Here is a 16,115-nt window from a genome sequence, read left to right on the forward strand (position 1 = left end):
CGATGTTTTATCTTTTGACACACTTAAGCAAACCTAAATCTTCTTTCTTCCCCATTCTGATGCTCATTTTCCAACTTCAGCAAGTTGTCTTTATGAACTCTAGATGACTAAATGCGTTGAATTACGATTGGCTGAGTTGCAATCTGTGATAACTAGCGATTAAACAGGTGTATCTAATAAAGTGGCTGCTGAGCATAGCTCTGCTCATGTTTTCTGGATCTGGAGCAGACTTTCTTCCACTTGAATTTTTCCTGAAAAATCTGCAATGGAAAGCATCCAGAAAGCTTCCTGAAAGACACACCTTGTTGTTGAAAGGTGCCTGCTTAAGAAAGCAGAGAAAACATCTACGGAGATTGCAGGCACTACTGAAATTAGGTTGAGAACTGTCCACAGCGTATTATTTAAATATTAGAAAATATTCCAAGAAATCATTGCAGTTCATAAATTTTTTAAGGAATTTTTTGTTAAATAGAAATATGTTGAAACCCTTGTTTTCTGGTGCATTTGGTAAAATGGCATAATGGAAAACGTTTTGCAGAGAATTGGAGGCAAAAACAAATGATCTTTGAGGATTTCCCAAAAATGATTAGAAGTTGGAGGATAATGTGATGTTTACAATTTTGCTAATTGTTTGGATAGACTTTCAGCTACTGCTGATTAAATAAAAATCAAATCAAAGCTAATTTGAAGGATATTAAATATCTAAAAAAAAACTGAAGCAGTCTTGTTATCCCTTAAAATGCACAATAAATATTAGTTTGAACCTTTTAGCCTTCACCACAATTATAAAAACAAATAGTACATATTAAACCATCACCTCTGATCACCAATAAAGCATTTAAGCATCACCAGTAGCTTGGCTCCACTTCATTTTGCACCCAGTGAAAGAATTCTCACTTGTTTTGATTGTTCAGATGCGTTTTTGTTCCTCTGCAGGGAGCTGGCGACAGTTTCATCGGAGCGCTGGCGTTTTACCTGGCTCACCACCCTGACATGCCTCTGGAGGAGATGGCACGCAGAGCCAATCAGGTGGCAGCGGTGAGCGTGCAGGCCGTCGGCACCCAGACGTCATTCCCATTCAAACGGGACCTACCGGCCGATCTGTTCTGAGACTTTTCTCTAACTGAACCCCATCTTTGTTGACTGAAGCGTCTGAACTCACAGCTGCACTAAGAAACTCAAAACGATGTGTTTAGTGGACATAGTTTATTGAATTAACCCAAACTGACTAAATTTCACACATATTCGAAAATAACAATTTGACGTATTTGATTCAACAGGATGCTTGTTGCTGGTCCTTCCTTCCTTTATGTTGAATTCCTGCAGATGTTTTGATCAATTCTTGAGATCGTCCATTAAACAGCAGCCAATCAGAATCCTCTTCCAGCTAATGCTCTGTATAATCCATGTAAATAAAACTGTCTGTTCATAACATGTCCATATTCATTGTTGTATTAAATCGATCTGATTTTCTTCTTCTCAAAGAATAAGACGTGTTTATTCACTGCAATGACAGAGAAACAGAATGAAACAGGATGAGACATCAGGAATCAGCACTGGAAGTAAAAATAACACAAGCTCAGTAAATTAAGTTCTTCTACTGGAATTGTGTGGTTGAAATGGAATCGCAGATTCACCAATCGATGTCCAGAGATGAACTGGTTTGTATTCTCTTTGATCAGCTGGTCTTTTTTTTTTATTCTTTGTGTTCCTTAAATCCATCAAATGTAGTAACTCCCACAATTTAATCAATAAAAAAAACAAAAAAACAACAGTATGTACTATGATGCTCTCTAATCAAGTTTATTAAATAAAATCCATATGTACAGTGACAATAATGCAGAAAAATCCAGCACAAACTCAGTGCGTCGCATGCTGCATTTAGGACATTAACGTATTTTTTTGGGAGGAAATTTGGGAAACCACATTCTCTGCATAATCCAATGGTACGGCTGAGGGAGAGGAGAGTATGGATATTGGACTTCCTAAAGGTGCTTTTGAAGGAAGAACTCTTCTTCACCTTTGGTATTACACATGGAATTGTTTGTGAAGCAAACCAGCAACCCAGTTCCATGTTAGGTCTCATCTTACCAAACGGGTCATGTTTTCGCAGCACCAGTTTCTCTCTGAGCCGATTCCTCTTCGTGTTAAAGAAGTATCCTGTCCCAGCAGCGCTTACCATCTGCACCAAGATGGTCCTGAGTGAAAAAGAAGCGGACATTCATTACCAATGTCTTTGAACACTGCAGATATAACCCACGTGTAACTTTGGCCAGAAGTTTACACACTCATCGTGGACATGAAGTACATTAATTTTCATCTTTTATTCATTAACTGAACTGTTCATTTTTCCAAATTATTATACCAAAGGCAACAGCAAAAACAACAAGATGCGGGTCATAAATCTGAATTATTTGTGATTTTATTCTAACCTAGTGGAAAGCTTCCTAAGCAGGCTCAACAAAATAAACATAATCAACATCTTTTTTTTTTTTTATTTGCTTTAATTCGACAAGATCACAAACAAGAGGCTTGACAACCACCAGTTGATCATGATTGACCGAATTTGCTTGTTTCTCTTTCCTAGCATGAAAAAAACATTTCCTTGGCAAACCCAGGACAATCAAAGACTAAATTAATTAAATAATGATTTAACAAGAAGTTTAGCTAGATTTGTACACGTTGGGAAAGTAGCAACTGCCAAGCATGGTGGTGGCACCATCAGCATGTGGGGCAGCGCTTCAGGGGTGCTGAAACATATCAATAAAATGAATTTGATGACTTGGAAGAAGGGATGCTTCTAAATGTTTCAACTTCGTCTCAAAAAACGTGGGCATATTTGTGTTTTCCAACAGAATAAAGAAACCACACATCCGATCTGGTGTTGATATTTGGCCAAGTCAGTGAGATCTGACGAAAATTGATGGACTATGCTTAAAAAACACTCGGTCGCAGGAAATCATGTCAGTGGTGGCAACAAAAAATGTGCGTTCGGAGTGCAGCCTGTAAATGTTAATAATTGCATGCATCATTTTTACCCTTCGTAGATAATTTACTCGCTAAAAAATGGAATTCGTGTCTATGAGTATATGTCAACATCTCAACGCTTTACAACAATATAAACAAGTTTCACTTACTTGGATTTTGCTTTAGCCACTGAAAAAAGAACAGAACATGTTGACTTTAATAACAAGCTTTATTCAAGGAAAAACAGCGTGTTTATCCTATTTTTCAGTCTCCTTAGCCGTGAATAAATAGTTAGACCAGCATACATATTTGTACAGTAAGTAAAAGCTTCATTTAAAGAATCAGTGTGGATATCCATCAAGCTATATCTCAGAGCTTATGCTAACTTTAACGCGTAAATGTGGTGTAAATGTTGCCGTAAACAATAAGTCAATTTCAGAGCGAAGAATAAAACCAGAAACTCTATATTATGTCTTTCATACTCACAGTTCACGCTGGTAAGAAACATTTTTTTGAATTTACTTTACGAAGATAACGTGAACAAATAAGTTAGCATCAACAGGGGTCACATTGAAGTGTTGTACATCCAGTGCAAGAAAGGCACTTCCGGTATCTCTTAAAGGCGCAGTACAGCAGCGAATCATTGAAGGAGTACATCAACAAGCATGCTCGTTTTAAACAAGGATATATTCAGTGAGCTTAATGTTATGTGCGAGAACATAACATTTGTAAAAATGTTTTACAAATCCGTCACCATTAAGAGAAAACAGATCTAAAAACTAATGGAAATATTTCACCAACTGCTAAGAAGAGGGTGAGAAAAAATAGCTGCAGAAAATCAAGTGCATGTTTTATAGGACAAGAAAATTTAAGACCTTTAGGAACCAAACAAAAAAGACACTGGAATGTCCCGGACCTTCAGTAAAATCATGTCACTCCAGTGAAAATGAATGGGCCTGAAACTAATAATGTCACCATGGAAATCCCCTTGCTGTATTGTAATTTAATATTGTCACCACAGTGAAACGGTGCAAAAAGTGTTAGAACCTGCCCTCAAGATTGATTGTATAACTCATAAGACCACTGTGGTGATATTTTAACAGGGTTCACTCATGCTTCTTTGTGAACTAATTGATCAACACATCTACAAAAAACCTGAATATTTCAATGCATGTTCTTGAAAAGCAATCAGAACATCAGTGTGTATGGAGGGCCATAGTATAAACTAAGGCTTAGGAAGACATTTTCAAGGAACTAAAACATACAGTTTTTATTGTTGTTTTTATTTATTCGTTAATTTATTGCTTAAAAATGTGTTTGAGTAAATTTACTTTCCTATTGTACTTATTTATTTCTTATTTATGTCAATTTTAAGTTCAAGACAGCAGTGGAAAAGTTAAACCAGATGCATGTGGAGGTAAAAAAAAATAAAAAGCTTCAGAAGGAAAGAATAACATTTATCACAGGAGCTGGACAAAGGGTTCAAAACCACGAGAAAAATCACAGCAATTCTAAACATATTTTTCACAAATTACTTTGAGAACATCTCCATTAAAAAAAAAAAGAAAAACTTTAGCATGTAATAAAAAGAGAGATTAACTGTATTATGGAAAACAAGAATTTGGGCTACTTTCAGAGAACAACGGAGCAGGTAAGCAGATTTCCAGGAACTGAACCAAAAATTACCTTGTACATTCCTTGTACACTCATTTGCGGTTACAGCAACATTGATAAGTGGTTGTACTTATTCTTTAAGACCCATGAAACCAAATGTAGTTTTTGTGATTTTCTTCAATGGTTCGCTAATTCACCCTCCGAGTACGTCATTCGGCTCTTTATATTTCAAATTGGTGTGTTCCTGGAACGGGAATAATGTCTTTACTTCATTGGAAAAGCTTTAATGTTTAAGAACCCTTATAAAAATAGGGGCAAGTATGTCTGTTCAATCACAAAGGGCCCTTCAGCTACAATTCAAGTATTAATTTTATTATGTTCTCAGGATAAAAAAAAACAACAACTTTGCACTAATTGGCTATGTTCTCCAAAGCTCGTCCTTATTAAAACGGAAGCTCCAGTGTGTGTGACAGTGTGGTCTCACAGGTACTGAGATTAGATAGAAACAAGAAGTACAAAATGCAGCTGTAATAGTGAACCCAGGAGGGGGAGAAGCCAGGCATTAAAGCGGAAATGAGCATGAATGTTATTGGACGGGGCCGAGCGGCGCTGTAACCAGGCAGGGAGCAGCTGTCAGGATGTGTGTGGAGGAGCCTGCGTCACTAAAGGATAATTCTGAGAAGGAGGCTGAGACCACAAGCTTCGTCTCTCCTTTGCATCCTCCTCTTCCTCTATCAACACCCCACCCACTCTGCACTCTCCACTCCGGACGTTCGCTCCTCTTTCCGTCTCCCACTTCAGCACATGGACGGATGCTCATCACTCTGTCTCACATGCTCTTCCTTTTCATTCATAACCCAGTTATGTCACAGTTTCCCTCTGCTTTATTTATTTATTTCTTTTTATTTTTATTTTTTTAAGTAGCTCTAATCTAGAAGGGGCACAGCATGACAACAGGTATTTTGGCTATTCATTTTCAAGCCAGTTCTGGGAAATCAAAGTCTATAAGTTTTAGTTGATGAATAATTACCAAAAATGAAAAGTTTAATAAACAGCTTTTGGTTTGAAAACTACAAATCTCATTGAAAGCATTCCTCGCTTTAAATGAGTCTCAATTTACTTCATAAAGCTGTCAGCTGAATGTATTCACCTTACAGTCCTAGCGTTTTACACACCTGTTGTAGCTGTAAATGCTAACAGCAGGTGATTAAGTGTGCCAATAAATTCTTACCATGTTTATTAATTACCAGTATTAAATCAATGTCCTGTCAAAACAAATATCAAATACTCACATAGAGGATCTGCCTGAGCTTCTCTGATTAAAAAAAACAAATCTCAACAGTTTGTATTAAATGTCGCCGTGACGCCTCCATCCAAATCATTGGATGTTTGGATTGTTTACCAGCGTGCATCGCCCCAAGAGCTGAATTAGGAATTGACAAAAGTGTTGATGATTATATCAGAAATGTAAAGAAAAAAAAAAAACTACGTTTGCATGACTTTTACACAGAAATCTGACAAAAGCAACATCTATGACGTAAACACTTGTTTTTTCAGGAAGGTGATCCAGTTCTGATTCGGGATTCAGAATCTTGCTGATTTTGCTTTTAATTTTCTCTCAGTGTTTATCAGGTCCCAGCTGCATTGGATGACTCCTTCTGTTTCCAGCAGAAGGAGTCATCATGGGCAACTAATTAGCCAATCAGAAACTCGAGGCCATGCTGCTCTAGTCAATGAATAAGGAAATCGATTATTCTGTTATCATACATCAAACTAGAGAAAATCACAGAATTTAACTGTTATGTACTGTTAAAAGTGATTGGTTTAAAACAATGCAATAAAGTTTTGACTAGATGGGAATGTTTACTCTGATAGGTCAGTTTGTTGCATGATTTGTTGAATTTATCAGGGAAATGAAATGCCTTAAAGGTGTTCATCTCTCTCTCTCTCTTAAGATTTTATGGCACTAGAGCCATTTGGTCAGAGTTATTAAACAGGAAATGGGATAAAAACTGAAAGCTGGACAAGGACAAACAAACTCTCATATTGTGAACCCTTTTCTACTACTACACCACATCAGTAGTTGTCTAATAACCATTTCCTAATGAAAAGCAATCCCTGTTTATTAAAAAAAAGTTGTAATCCACAGTGTAATGTGATAAGAAGCCAGAGGTTGGGGCTGTAAAGGTACTTTTTCGGAGAAATCTATAAAAAAAAAACATTACCAGCCAAAGTCAAACATAACAAGATGAGCTGCAAAAGACATAAATGGATAACCTTCAGCTAAAAACAAATATAATAATAACTACAAGACAAAACAAGCACATATGTCCATACATGAAAACTCAGTTGAGTTATATTGTTGCACTAAAGTTTTTAAAACTACTAAGAGAAGGTAATGATTCCAAGGTAAGAATACTCTGGAGATCATGTATCAAAATTCATGCTTAAGTAGTCCATCATCACTGAAAAAGTTATGTGGACAAAATTGGTGTCTTATATGCTTTCTTAATTCAATGTTTCATTTTTTTTATTGTTGCTTCTTAAAAAGCAAAGTATATATTTTTTAAGGAGCAAGCATGTGGTTTATTGATATGTGTTTTCATGGCTGCCACCATGTCTGCAGCAGCTTTTGTGACGCTTCATTGGGCTGTAATTTATTAATAAAAAATGATTTATCAATGATTTTGTTTACTAAGTTCATTTACATCTTAAAAGTGTTTTACTGTTTATCATTATGCTTTTTTTAAAGATTTCCATATAAATTTCATAAAAGTAAAATATTAGGGTTTAGCATCAAATTTATCATAGAAGCATTCATTACAGAATCAAAAAGTAATCATCATCCAACCCTTTTTCATTCCTCATCTATTGGTATCATATCCAACCATTTCTTGTTTGTTTATCAAAACTGACTCAACTGATTATTGATTCAAGTTTTAGATTATAACGCTTATTACGCACAATTGAAAAGTGTGCAAGAATCCAAAACATTTAGCACTTATTTGAGCTCTGCCTATTTTAGATGTTTGGATGGCCCTGCTCAGAGCATCACTTTGCTGTGGCAACTTATTACTGCTTCTCAATTCTTCATATCAGCTCACCTGAAATAACCCCAGAATATCACTCTGAAGCCCCCATGCCAGCTCGGACTACCCGTGTGCTGTCAGGTTTTTGAACTCCTGCTTCTACAGTATTCTACGTCTGACAGTGTGGGAAGCAGTTTCTGAATTAAATGCTGCCTGGTTTGGTTAAATACGAGGTGATAAGTGTTTACTTCCACTACAGGCTGCCGAAAATTAATAATTTCAGCCACACAGCTTCAGAAACACCAACAAGTCCCCCACTTACGGTCAAAACAACTGTTTGCTGTTCTTTTGACCCACCAACCTGATCACAGCAGGTGACACTGTGAGTCACGCACAGACTCTGAGGCACCAACACTTTGCACTGGTTCACAACTCCCTGGCTTGCGTCAGCACAATGTCCTATTAACTATTATATAAAGGAAGGGATGAATAACAAGAGCTCATCTCATGGAGCGTTTTTTTTTTTTTTTTCATCTTTATTTCCAGATCACATCTGAATCTCACATTTGAATTTGCACTGAAGCAAGGAATCTGCAGCTATGGAAGCATAAAAGCAGAATGCCGTTCGGTGCATGTATGAAGCATCAGGGTGCATCTACTGAGTAATTATGAAAAGAGTGGAACAAAAACAGAGGACATTTTTGACAAACTGATCTCAAGACTTGTTGCAGTAACATTAAATAATCATTGAGTTGCAAAAGTTCATCTTTGCCCCATTAAAACTCAAATTAAAAGCACATGTTGCCTTTAGGGTTTCGCATGTCAAGATATAATGACATGATCTGATCTTTTGAAAGCCATCTTAATCAGTCTATGATTATGAACACAATCCCATATGACCACTGGAGTGGACATGGTTTTATAAGCTATTTTCTATTTGTATGTGTGTTGGTACTGATGGGACACTTGCGTGTAAGCCTTTTTCAGTGGAATCCAGAGTGTCAATCCAAACACTGCAGTCTCTCAGGAGTATTTTGCCAGTTCTTCTGTAGCATTATAAGTAAAAAAAAACATTAATAACACCGATTAATGATGAAAGATTAAAACGATTAGAAAAATATTGAAGTTTTGTTTTTATGCTGGGTGTAGATTGCAATAACTCAGCTGTCCAATAACATGGACGTCATGTGTCACTCTCAATATTTGATCTGAAATATTAACCATTAGTGTGACTATGTTGTTCTTAAAAACCATTAAAAAGATGTAAAGTCTGCTGCAGTAAAGCATATTTTTGTTGTTAGATTGTAACATAGTGGTTTTCTACCAAATCAGCCATTTTGCAAACTGGTTTGAATGTGTGGGTTACAGTTAGACGGTTTTAATTGATGAGGCTTACAAGTGCAGTACTTGACCTATAGGTCAAGTACTGCACTTGACCTATAGGTCAAGTGCAGTACCTATAGGTCAAGTGCATAGGCCCTGTTAGTGACAGGGCCTATGATTGTCTCTCAGACATTCACTAGGTATGATTGACATCGTCTTTTATTTAAAAGATTTAGTTGGTAGAGCTGAGGAACCGAATTCTGTTGAAGAAGAGAATGAATTGCCACCTGACAGAACTCCAGAACAAAATTAAAACATGACGTATCAGGAGGTAAAAACTGAACTAATTTAAATGTATGAAAAAAACTAATCAAGAATAAGAATTCTCACACAAGAAATAGAAAATCTCGTTTGACATTTTCTACTTTAGAAAATCTCACACGATACGATTTTATGTTTTTTTTTTAGATCTTTTTTTAATCAGTGTGTTAAAAATGTATAAATATGTTTCCACTGAGGCTCTTTAAAAGTATTAGCAATTTTTAATTGACATTTGTCATCACTGTGCCTTCATACAAAAATAGAGCAGGGTGGATTTTATTCATTGCAAGCAAATGCAAAAATATTTTTCCCCATGTCCCCTAGGAAGAAAACCCATAGGAAGAAACATCAGTGTGATGTTTTGAAATTACATGAACTGAATGAATACATGTAAAATGGTATTCAGTATATATTTTTTTTTTCCTAAAAATGAACATGCCAACGGAGGTCTTAGTGAGTTATAGCTCTTGGGTTCATATCTGTTTCTGGACGTTTGCTCCTTGGATTATTAGCTTAAATGTGTTCCTTTAGAAAATAAGGGCACCCCCTACAAGAAGCTGCCCAGGGCGGTTTCCCATGTCACCCAGAAACTGCCACTGCTCCAGAGTGGTAAACAGTCAATACTCCTTCTTGTTTAGAAGTTGCTAAGGTTTTTTTCATACTTGTTAAAAAAAAGCAAACTTTATGTGAATAAAATGAAACTTATGTAGATCCATTTTCTCTGCTCATCTCAGGAAGTTCAAAGGAGCAGGTTATACAAATCCTCTGGGCTAAAGTTATTTCAGTCCAGAGTAATTTAGTTTAAATCACCAATTTTACTACACACAGGTTTGATCATTACAACACCACAGTACGACTCCAGTGCAGCCAAGGTTTATAGGTAACAAACCCACGAGGAGTAGTAGCCTAGACAGCGGTGTCATCCCTGGTGGTCCCCAGATTCAGCACCATCGGGGGTGGTGATGACACGCTGAAGAGCACAATGTTGTACCTGATTTAACTCTTTGGTTCCGCTTGCCTCGCTGTGACTCACAAGCCTGCAGAAACATGCAGAAAGTGAAATGAGTCACAATCATTTGAGTTCCCTGCTGGGAAATAAAATCTCAGGAGACAAATGCTGACTCATCAAGGAAAACAAAAGGATTTGCACAGATTAACGAGAGCAGGAACCTTACCAACAATGGTGGCGCATCTGTGTGGCAGGCCTCTGTAATGCAGAGGACAGTAAGGAAATGGGCAAAACACAGTGAAAAAGAAACTGTCATCTTTCTTAAGAACTCTTGAGGGGCTCATGGTAGAAAACAGGTCAGATTCTTAACACGGGTATTTTCATAAACTGAAACAGTGAAAAATTGGGAACAGAGAGGTTGTTCATCTCTGTTCCCAATAAGTTATGGGAACAGAGATGAATAAGTTATGTTGAAGTGTCATGTTTTTATTGTGATGTTTCTCTAAACAGGATTCAATCATTAAACATCATTGTGAATTTTCTTGTTGTGGAATGGGCATGTTTCAATCATGACAAAACATGAAACCGTTGCAGTCTGTGGTAAAGCTCCACCTACTTTATGAAAAAAAAAGTCACTTTTTTCCATGTTTTGACTGGGAAAACAACTTTTACTGTTGAAGAAGGGAGCATGATTTATTGCAGAAGAAAAAGCTATCAGGCTATATTTTATTTCTTAAAACAGTATACATTGCATAATTTGTTTTTTTTATTATGCCATTTTGTGGCATAATAAAAAAGCATACTGTTTTAAGTAGTAGTTGTTTACCAACCACCATGAAAACAAAGAAGAAAAAAACATAAGGAAGAAGCCATTTTGGATACGGTACTTCAATATATAAGAGGTTGAGTCTGGTTTTTTCTTTACATACATATATTTATATATATATGTGTGTGTCTTTTTGTCTATTTTATCCTATTTTCATCTTGATTTAAATTTTTTTAAACCAGACATAAAAAAAACATTTTTGATTGCAACTTCTGACCAATCTCTAGTTATATTACTCTTAATAAAAATTTCTTCCATCCCCCAGGTTTTTCTGCACAAATTAGTCGTTTTAAAATTTACACAACCCAGTGGAGCGTTTTATATCCAGCTTCTTTTATGAAACGTCACTTCGTATTTATATTATCAGAGGGAAAAGCGGAAGCTCCGAATAATTACACATTTAATGTTGAAAATCCTAATTAAAACAGCAGCTCTCATAATGCTGGTTGTTTTGGGTTTTTTTTTTTTTGACTTTCAGAACACTTTTACACCCACATCTTTACTTGCATTGGAGTGCTGAACCAAAAACACATTCTCTCTGGGGATTCTGTCAGCTTGTCCTCACTTTCTGTCTTCAATTCATTACCAGTGAGGTTGTTCCAGAAAATGCTGCATGATCACATCACACCCTGCCCTTGCCTTGGCTGTCACTGGGGCTTTTGAAGAAACTCATCTGCGTCTGAACATCTTTATTCAGCTGTCCACTATCATTCGGAAAAGCACAAGAAAAATCTCTCCCAGGGTGGATGTTTTTGCTTTAAGGATGACCCAGATTTGACTGTTCATGTTCTGCCTCGCTGTGAGAAGATCTAATCTCGTGTGTACACTATGCTGGAAGTCTCATTTCTCCTTTGTTTTTGTGTAAATCCTGTGAGCAACATTTGCATTTGAACATGCTGTATTAATAGTATCCTGTGTGGCATTTAGAAACCGGCACAGCTGATTTATTTATTGCCATCATTTTTTAGCTGGCATCCTATCCGACGCCTGTTTAAAGTCATCAACAAGAGCTGGTGAAGGCAAAAACAAACAGCAGAAGGGCCTGAATTGTCTCCCCACTTGCGTAAATGGGAGCAATTGAGTCATTTATGATGTCACACACCGATGTGCATCTGATTGCTATGGTTACACCAATCTCTGGATAATGAAGTTCTCATATTGGATTTCCACAACACCAGCAGGTCTGTAGAGATAGGCTTACTGTCTGTCTAAGATGATAATTTAAAGAGTTTACTGTAACAAAAACACAATGCTTAAGAGTTGACCTAGTGTTTGTCAGATTTCAGCTGATGTGGGCAGCTTTGAAATAATCTTCACAACATGATGAGTTTCTTTTGTTTTTAAGTGGTAATATATATTTTTGACCACAAATGGTCAAAAATATATATTTTGTCTAAAAGCTTGAGTTCTGCCTTGTGAGGACTTCAGCCTCTATGCTCGAAATGAAGAAAAGGAGATTTTATTCTGGGGTGGGAGGAAGGTTAGTATTTTTTGAAAGAATCGACATGAAAATTTCTGTAAAAGATAAAAGAAGAGAAAACATGTAAGACTAATAAATTATCCTCGCATTGCTTACGAATTATATGAACAGGAAGTGACAGACCTGATCTGCATCTCTTTAACAGAAACATATTTTTCTATATGATTAAAACGTAAACATTGCAAACAGCCTGACTCTGATTGGACTATTAAAATTATTTTTAATGGTCCAATCTGAACTTTACCAATGTTTCTTAAATAAACGTTTGTGGCAGTAATGGCCTTTATGCACAGTAACCAGGCAAAAAGTGGGCGGAGATAAGGGAGTAAAACAAGTAGTAAAGGTCGTCGTCAAAAATCAAATCTTGAATGAGTAAAGGACTATCTCTACGTCATACTGCCATAAATGTTATTACCTATTGATCATCCTCATGAAACAGACTGAACCTCTTCACTGAGTGCAGTCTGACTCTTCTAATGGACTAGGTTTTCTCTGAGCTTGATTTTCTCTGTGTATCTGAAGATAGCCCAGACTTTTGGGGTGAGGAGTTCCAAGGAGGTACTGATCAGCCAATCAGAATTTAAGAGTCCCGTAACCATGGCAGCAAGCCATGGTGGAACAAATATTACAGCGAAAGGGTATCTGAAGGACAAAACGTATTCAGATGTAAAATGTTAACAATGGAAAAAAATGGTAAAACAACAGTTTCGAAGTTTGCAAAACAATTTATAATTTTGGGAAACCAGTAAATCAATTTGAAAAAGCTGCTCTAAAAGTGTGAGGAGTAAAACGAGTTTGAGGTATTTATTTCGCCTCTAATTTTCCCAGATTCTAGGCTTAAAAAGCCGATAGATGAAGTGCCATAATTCCCAGTTTGCAGGATTTGAAGTAACTGTTGCTGACATCTTAGTGCTAAATAACACGGCACACCTTAAGAGGTCTATGTGCCTCAGAGCCTGGATTGTAGCACTGGGTCAGGGGATAAATCAAACCTTCAATTGGCTGGTCATATTTCTCAATTCTGTCTTATAAAAATATTTCATATCCCTCATGGATTTGTTTAATGACCTTGGGATGATTTTGTATCACTTTTACAATAGATGTTGATTTCTACTTCTGCCAAATAAACTTAACCACTTAAACTGTGGATTTGGCTGTGAAGTGATTTGTAGAACCCAAAGAAGGTCAAAAGGTGTTACCATACATTAATCCAGTTCTATATTTAGCCTAGATCTCTGCCTGACGAGTCCATAATCGGCTGCTGCTTTACAGAGTGATGACCACAGTGTTTTCAGGAGTAATGTTATAAAACAGGCATCCAGTGTGTCCTCCTCCCATCTGTTCTCGCTCCTCGGTCTCTATTTCTCCGTGTTCCATGACGCAAAGCAAGAGTGGGAGTGGACAAACCTTCTGCTCCCCGAGAGGACTGAGTGGGCTGCCACCATCCGCTTCGTACGCAGCGGCGATGCAGCCAGAGATGGAGGTTTATGGCAGAGACGAGAGTGAGGGAGGAGGGAGGTAAAGAGGAAGGGGGGGAAAGGCTTTTGAACAAACGTAAGTGAAAGCCTAAGAGAAAGACATGGTGGTGGAGACAGAGAGGCAAATAATGGCACTGAATGGGGAGGCAGGAGAGGAGAGAGAGTGAATGATAGCTCAGACTGAGGGATGTTTTTAAAGGGGAGGAAGGAGGGTATGAGGGAGACATGGATGGGTGAGGAAGAAGCCTGTTAATGAGGAGATTAGGACATGAAGCAAGAAGAGAAGACTGATCTTAAAAAACAAGCCAGAATCAATATGATAGTGCCTGAACATCTAAAACGTAGCTAACACACAGACATCAGAACCATAAAGCCAAGAACATAAGAGCTTTTCTTAAGCTTCTTTTATTATGTCGGTTACATTTTCATAGGTATAGAATCAGCTTAATACTTTTATTGTGACTAATTACTGATACCAAATAAAAAAGACATTCATTAATTTTCCATACCTTGATTTGTGAAATGAACAAGCAGTGGTGGAGAAAGTACTCAAAAAATTTACTTAAGTAGAAGTACAAATACACAGACAAAAATATACTCAAGTAAAAGTAAAACTACCACATTAACATTTGTACCAGTGGCGCAAAAAGTGGGTATGCGGGGTATGCAATGCATAGGGGCGCACCACCAGAGGGGGCGCCAAAACCCCGTCTGGAGGGGTCGGCGCCGATGATGTTTTTCCATACATTTCAGCGCGCCTTACGCTCCTTCACCTCTCGCACATAACGAGGTAAAAGAAGCGAGTTTTACCCTTCACGTATCATTACCTCGGGGGGGAGGGGCAATCTATGTTTTCGCATCCACCTGAATAATGTGTAGTTGCGCCACTGATTTGTACTTAAGTAAAAGTAAAAAAGTACTGGCTTTTAAAAATACTTAAGTATTAAAAGTAAAAGTACTTGCTGAACGGATTACCTAATTGCTAATATCATTATGTGTACAGATCGTATTTAATTTTAATACATTAGAAATGTGCCATTTTAATGAACAATGCCACAGATAAAGCATGTTGTGTTTTCTCTCTGTAACATAGTTTAGACTTAGATATGTGATTCTATGCATCATAATTTCAGGGATGGAAACATCTCGTCTCCTGTTCAAACATAACATGAACTTCACTTTTTTTTTTTKGCYACTAGTGGCWTTTATTTTTAAAGAAATCCAACAGAAAGGGGACGGAAAGAAGGTGGGTGGGAGAGGACAGGCAACCAAGGAGCCAGTAGCAATGTTGTAGTCAAGACCACCTACCCAAGACCAAGTCAAGACCAGCACCCTGCGCTATGTGACACAAAAAAATTTACTTTTACCTATCAAAATTGCTTCTCAAATTGATCTGAAAGATCCACATTCCCATAAAACACCTTGATATTAAATACTTAGAGCTTAAATAAATTTAATCAGTAAAGATCCATCCAGAAGAATCGGATCGTTCCTGAATGTCGTACCACTATATTGCACTTTGGTACCAGCGTTGTTCCATATATGCGACACCTCGGTCAACACCTCCACACAATAATTCAGGGCATGTGTTGCGATGCAACATGTGTCTCTGTACAGCTAGCTTTGCTAGCAACACGTCCACAGATCTTACCTTTCTTTAAGCTTTCCTTCCAAGTAACGCTAAAAGTTGGACGAAGTCCCACCGTCTGTGAAAGCAAAGCGCTGCTGATTTTACATGTCGCCATATCTTATGATTAATGCAGCGCCATTATATTACAGATGATCAGACAGACACCTCCTCCCGCTCAGAGGAAGCCACTGCGCATGTCTGGAGCTTCGCGTGGGAGTAAAGGTGGAGGCGATGGGTGACAACAGACACGTAAATCACGTTATTGCTCGGATTTTCCGTCGCCACCTTAAGTCTCTGAACTTCACATTTTAATGGAAAAAAAGCGCAATGCGACTTGGATGTAACGAGTTACGCGACAGTTTTGTATAAATGTAGTGAAGTAGAAAGTACAGATACTTACTGTAAAATGTAGTGGAGTAAAAGTAGAAAGTATCCATTATTAAATCTACTTAAGTAAAGTACAGATACACGGAAATTGTACTTAAGTACAGTAACGAA

At 37.4% G+C, this 16,115-nt stretch overlaps 2 protein-coding genes and 1 long non-coding RNA gene across 4 annotated transcripts in view; 1 reads left to right on the top strand and 2 right to left on the bottom strand.

Annotated features, from left to right (window-relative positions):
* rbks (ribokinase) overlaps positions 1-1,432 on the top strand; it is a 35,358-nt gene extending 33,926 nt beyond the window's left edge. Inside the window, exon 9 of the mRNA XM_008399674.2 lies at positions 937-1,432. Coding sequence (XP_008397896.1) covers positions 937-1,110 — 174 coding nt within the window. The 3' untranslated portion in view covers positions 1,111-1,432. The remainder of the gene's footprint in view (positions 1-936) is intronic.
* On the bottom strand, positions 1,192-3,581 carry mrpl33 (mitochondrial ribosomal protein L33). Its single transcript, XM_008399673.2, has 4 exons — positions 3,454-3,581; positions 3,138-3,156; positions 2,092-2,198; positions 1,192-1,504 (listed from the first exon to the last, which is right to left on the bottom strand). The coding sequence occupies exons 1-4, from the start codon at positions 3,473-3,475 to the stop codon at positions 1,455-1,457; spliced, it is 198 nt and encodes a 65-aa protein (XP_008397895.1). The 5' UTR covers positions 3,476-3,581; the 3' UTR covers positions 1,192-1,454.
* Positions 3,582-9,472: 5,891 nt separating this feature from the next.
* On the bottom strand, positions 9,473-15,678 carry LOC103458684 (uncharacterized). Of its 2 annotated transcripts, none has more exons than XR_532604.1 (3): positions 15,639-15,678; positions 10,430-10,461; positions 9,473-10,291 (listed from the first exon to the last, which is right to left on the bottom strand). It is a non-coding gene; the product is annotated as an uncharacterized LOC103458684 (long non-coding RNA). The 2 variants fall into 2 exon arrangements; XR_532603.1 differs by lacking the exon at positions 15,639-15,678 and adding an exon at positions 13,917-14,543.
* Between the last annotated feature and the right edge of the window lie 437 nt (positions 15,679-16,115).

Source organism: Poecilia reticulata, linkage group LG22, assembly GCF_000633615.1.
Source record: "Poecilia reticulata strain Guanapo linkage group LG22, Guppy_female_1.0+MT, whole genome shotgun sequence".
NCBI lineage: Eukaryota > Metazoa > Chordata > Actinopteri > Cyprinodontiformes > Poeciliidae > Poecilia > Poecilia reticulata.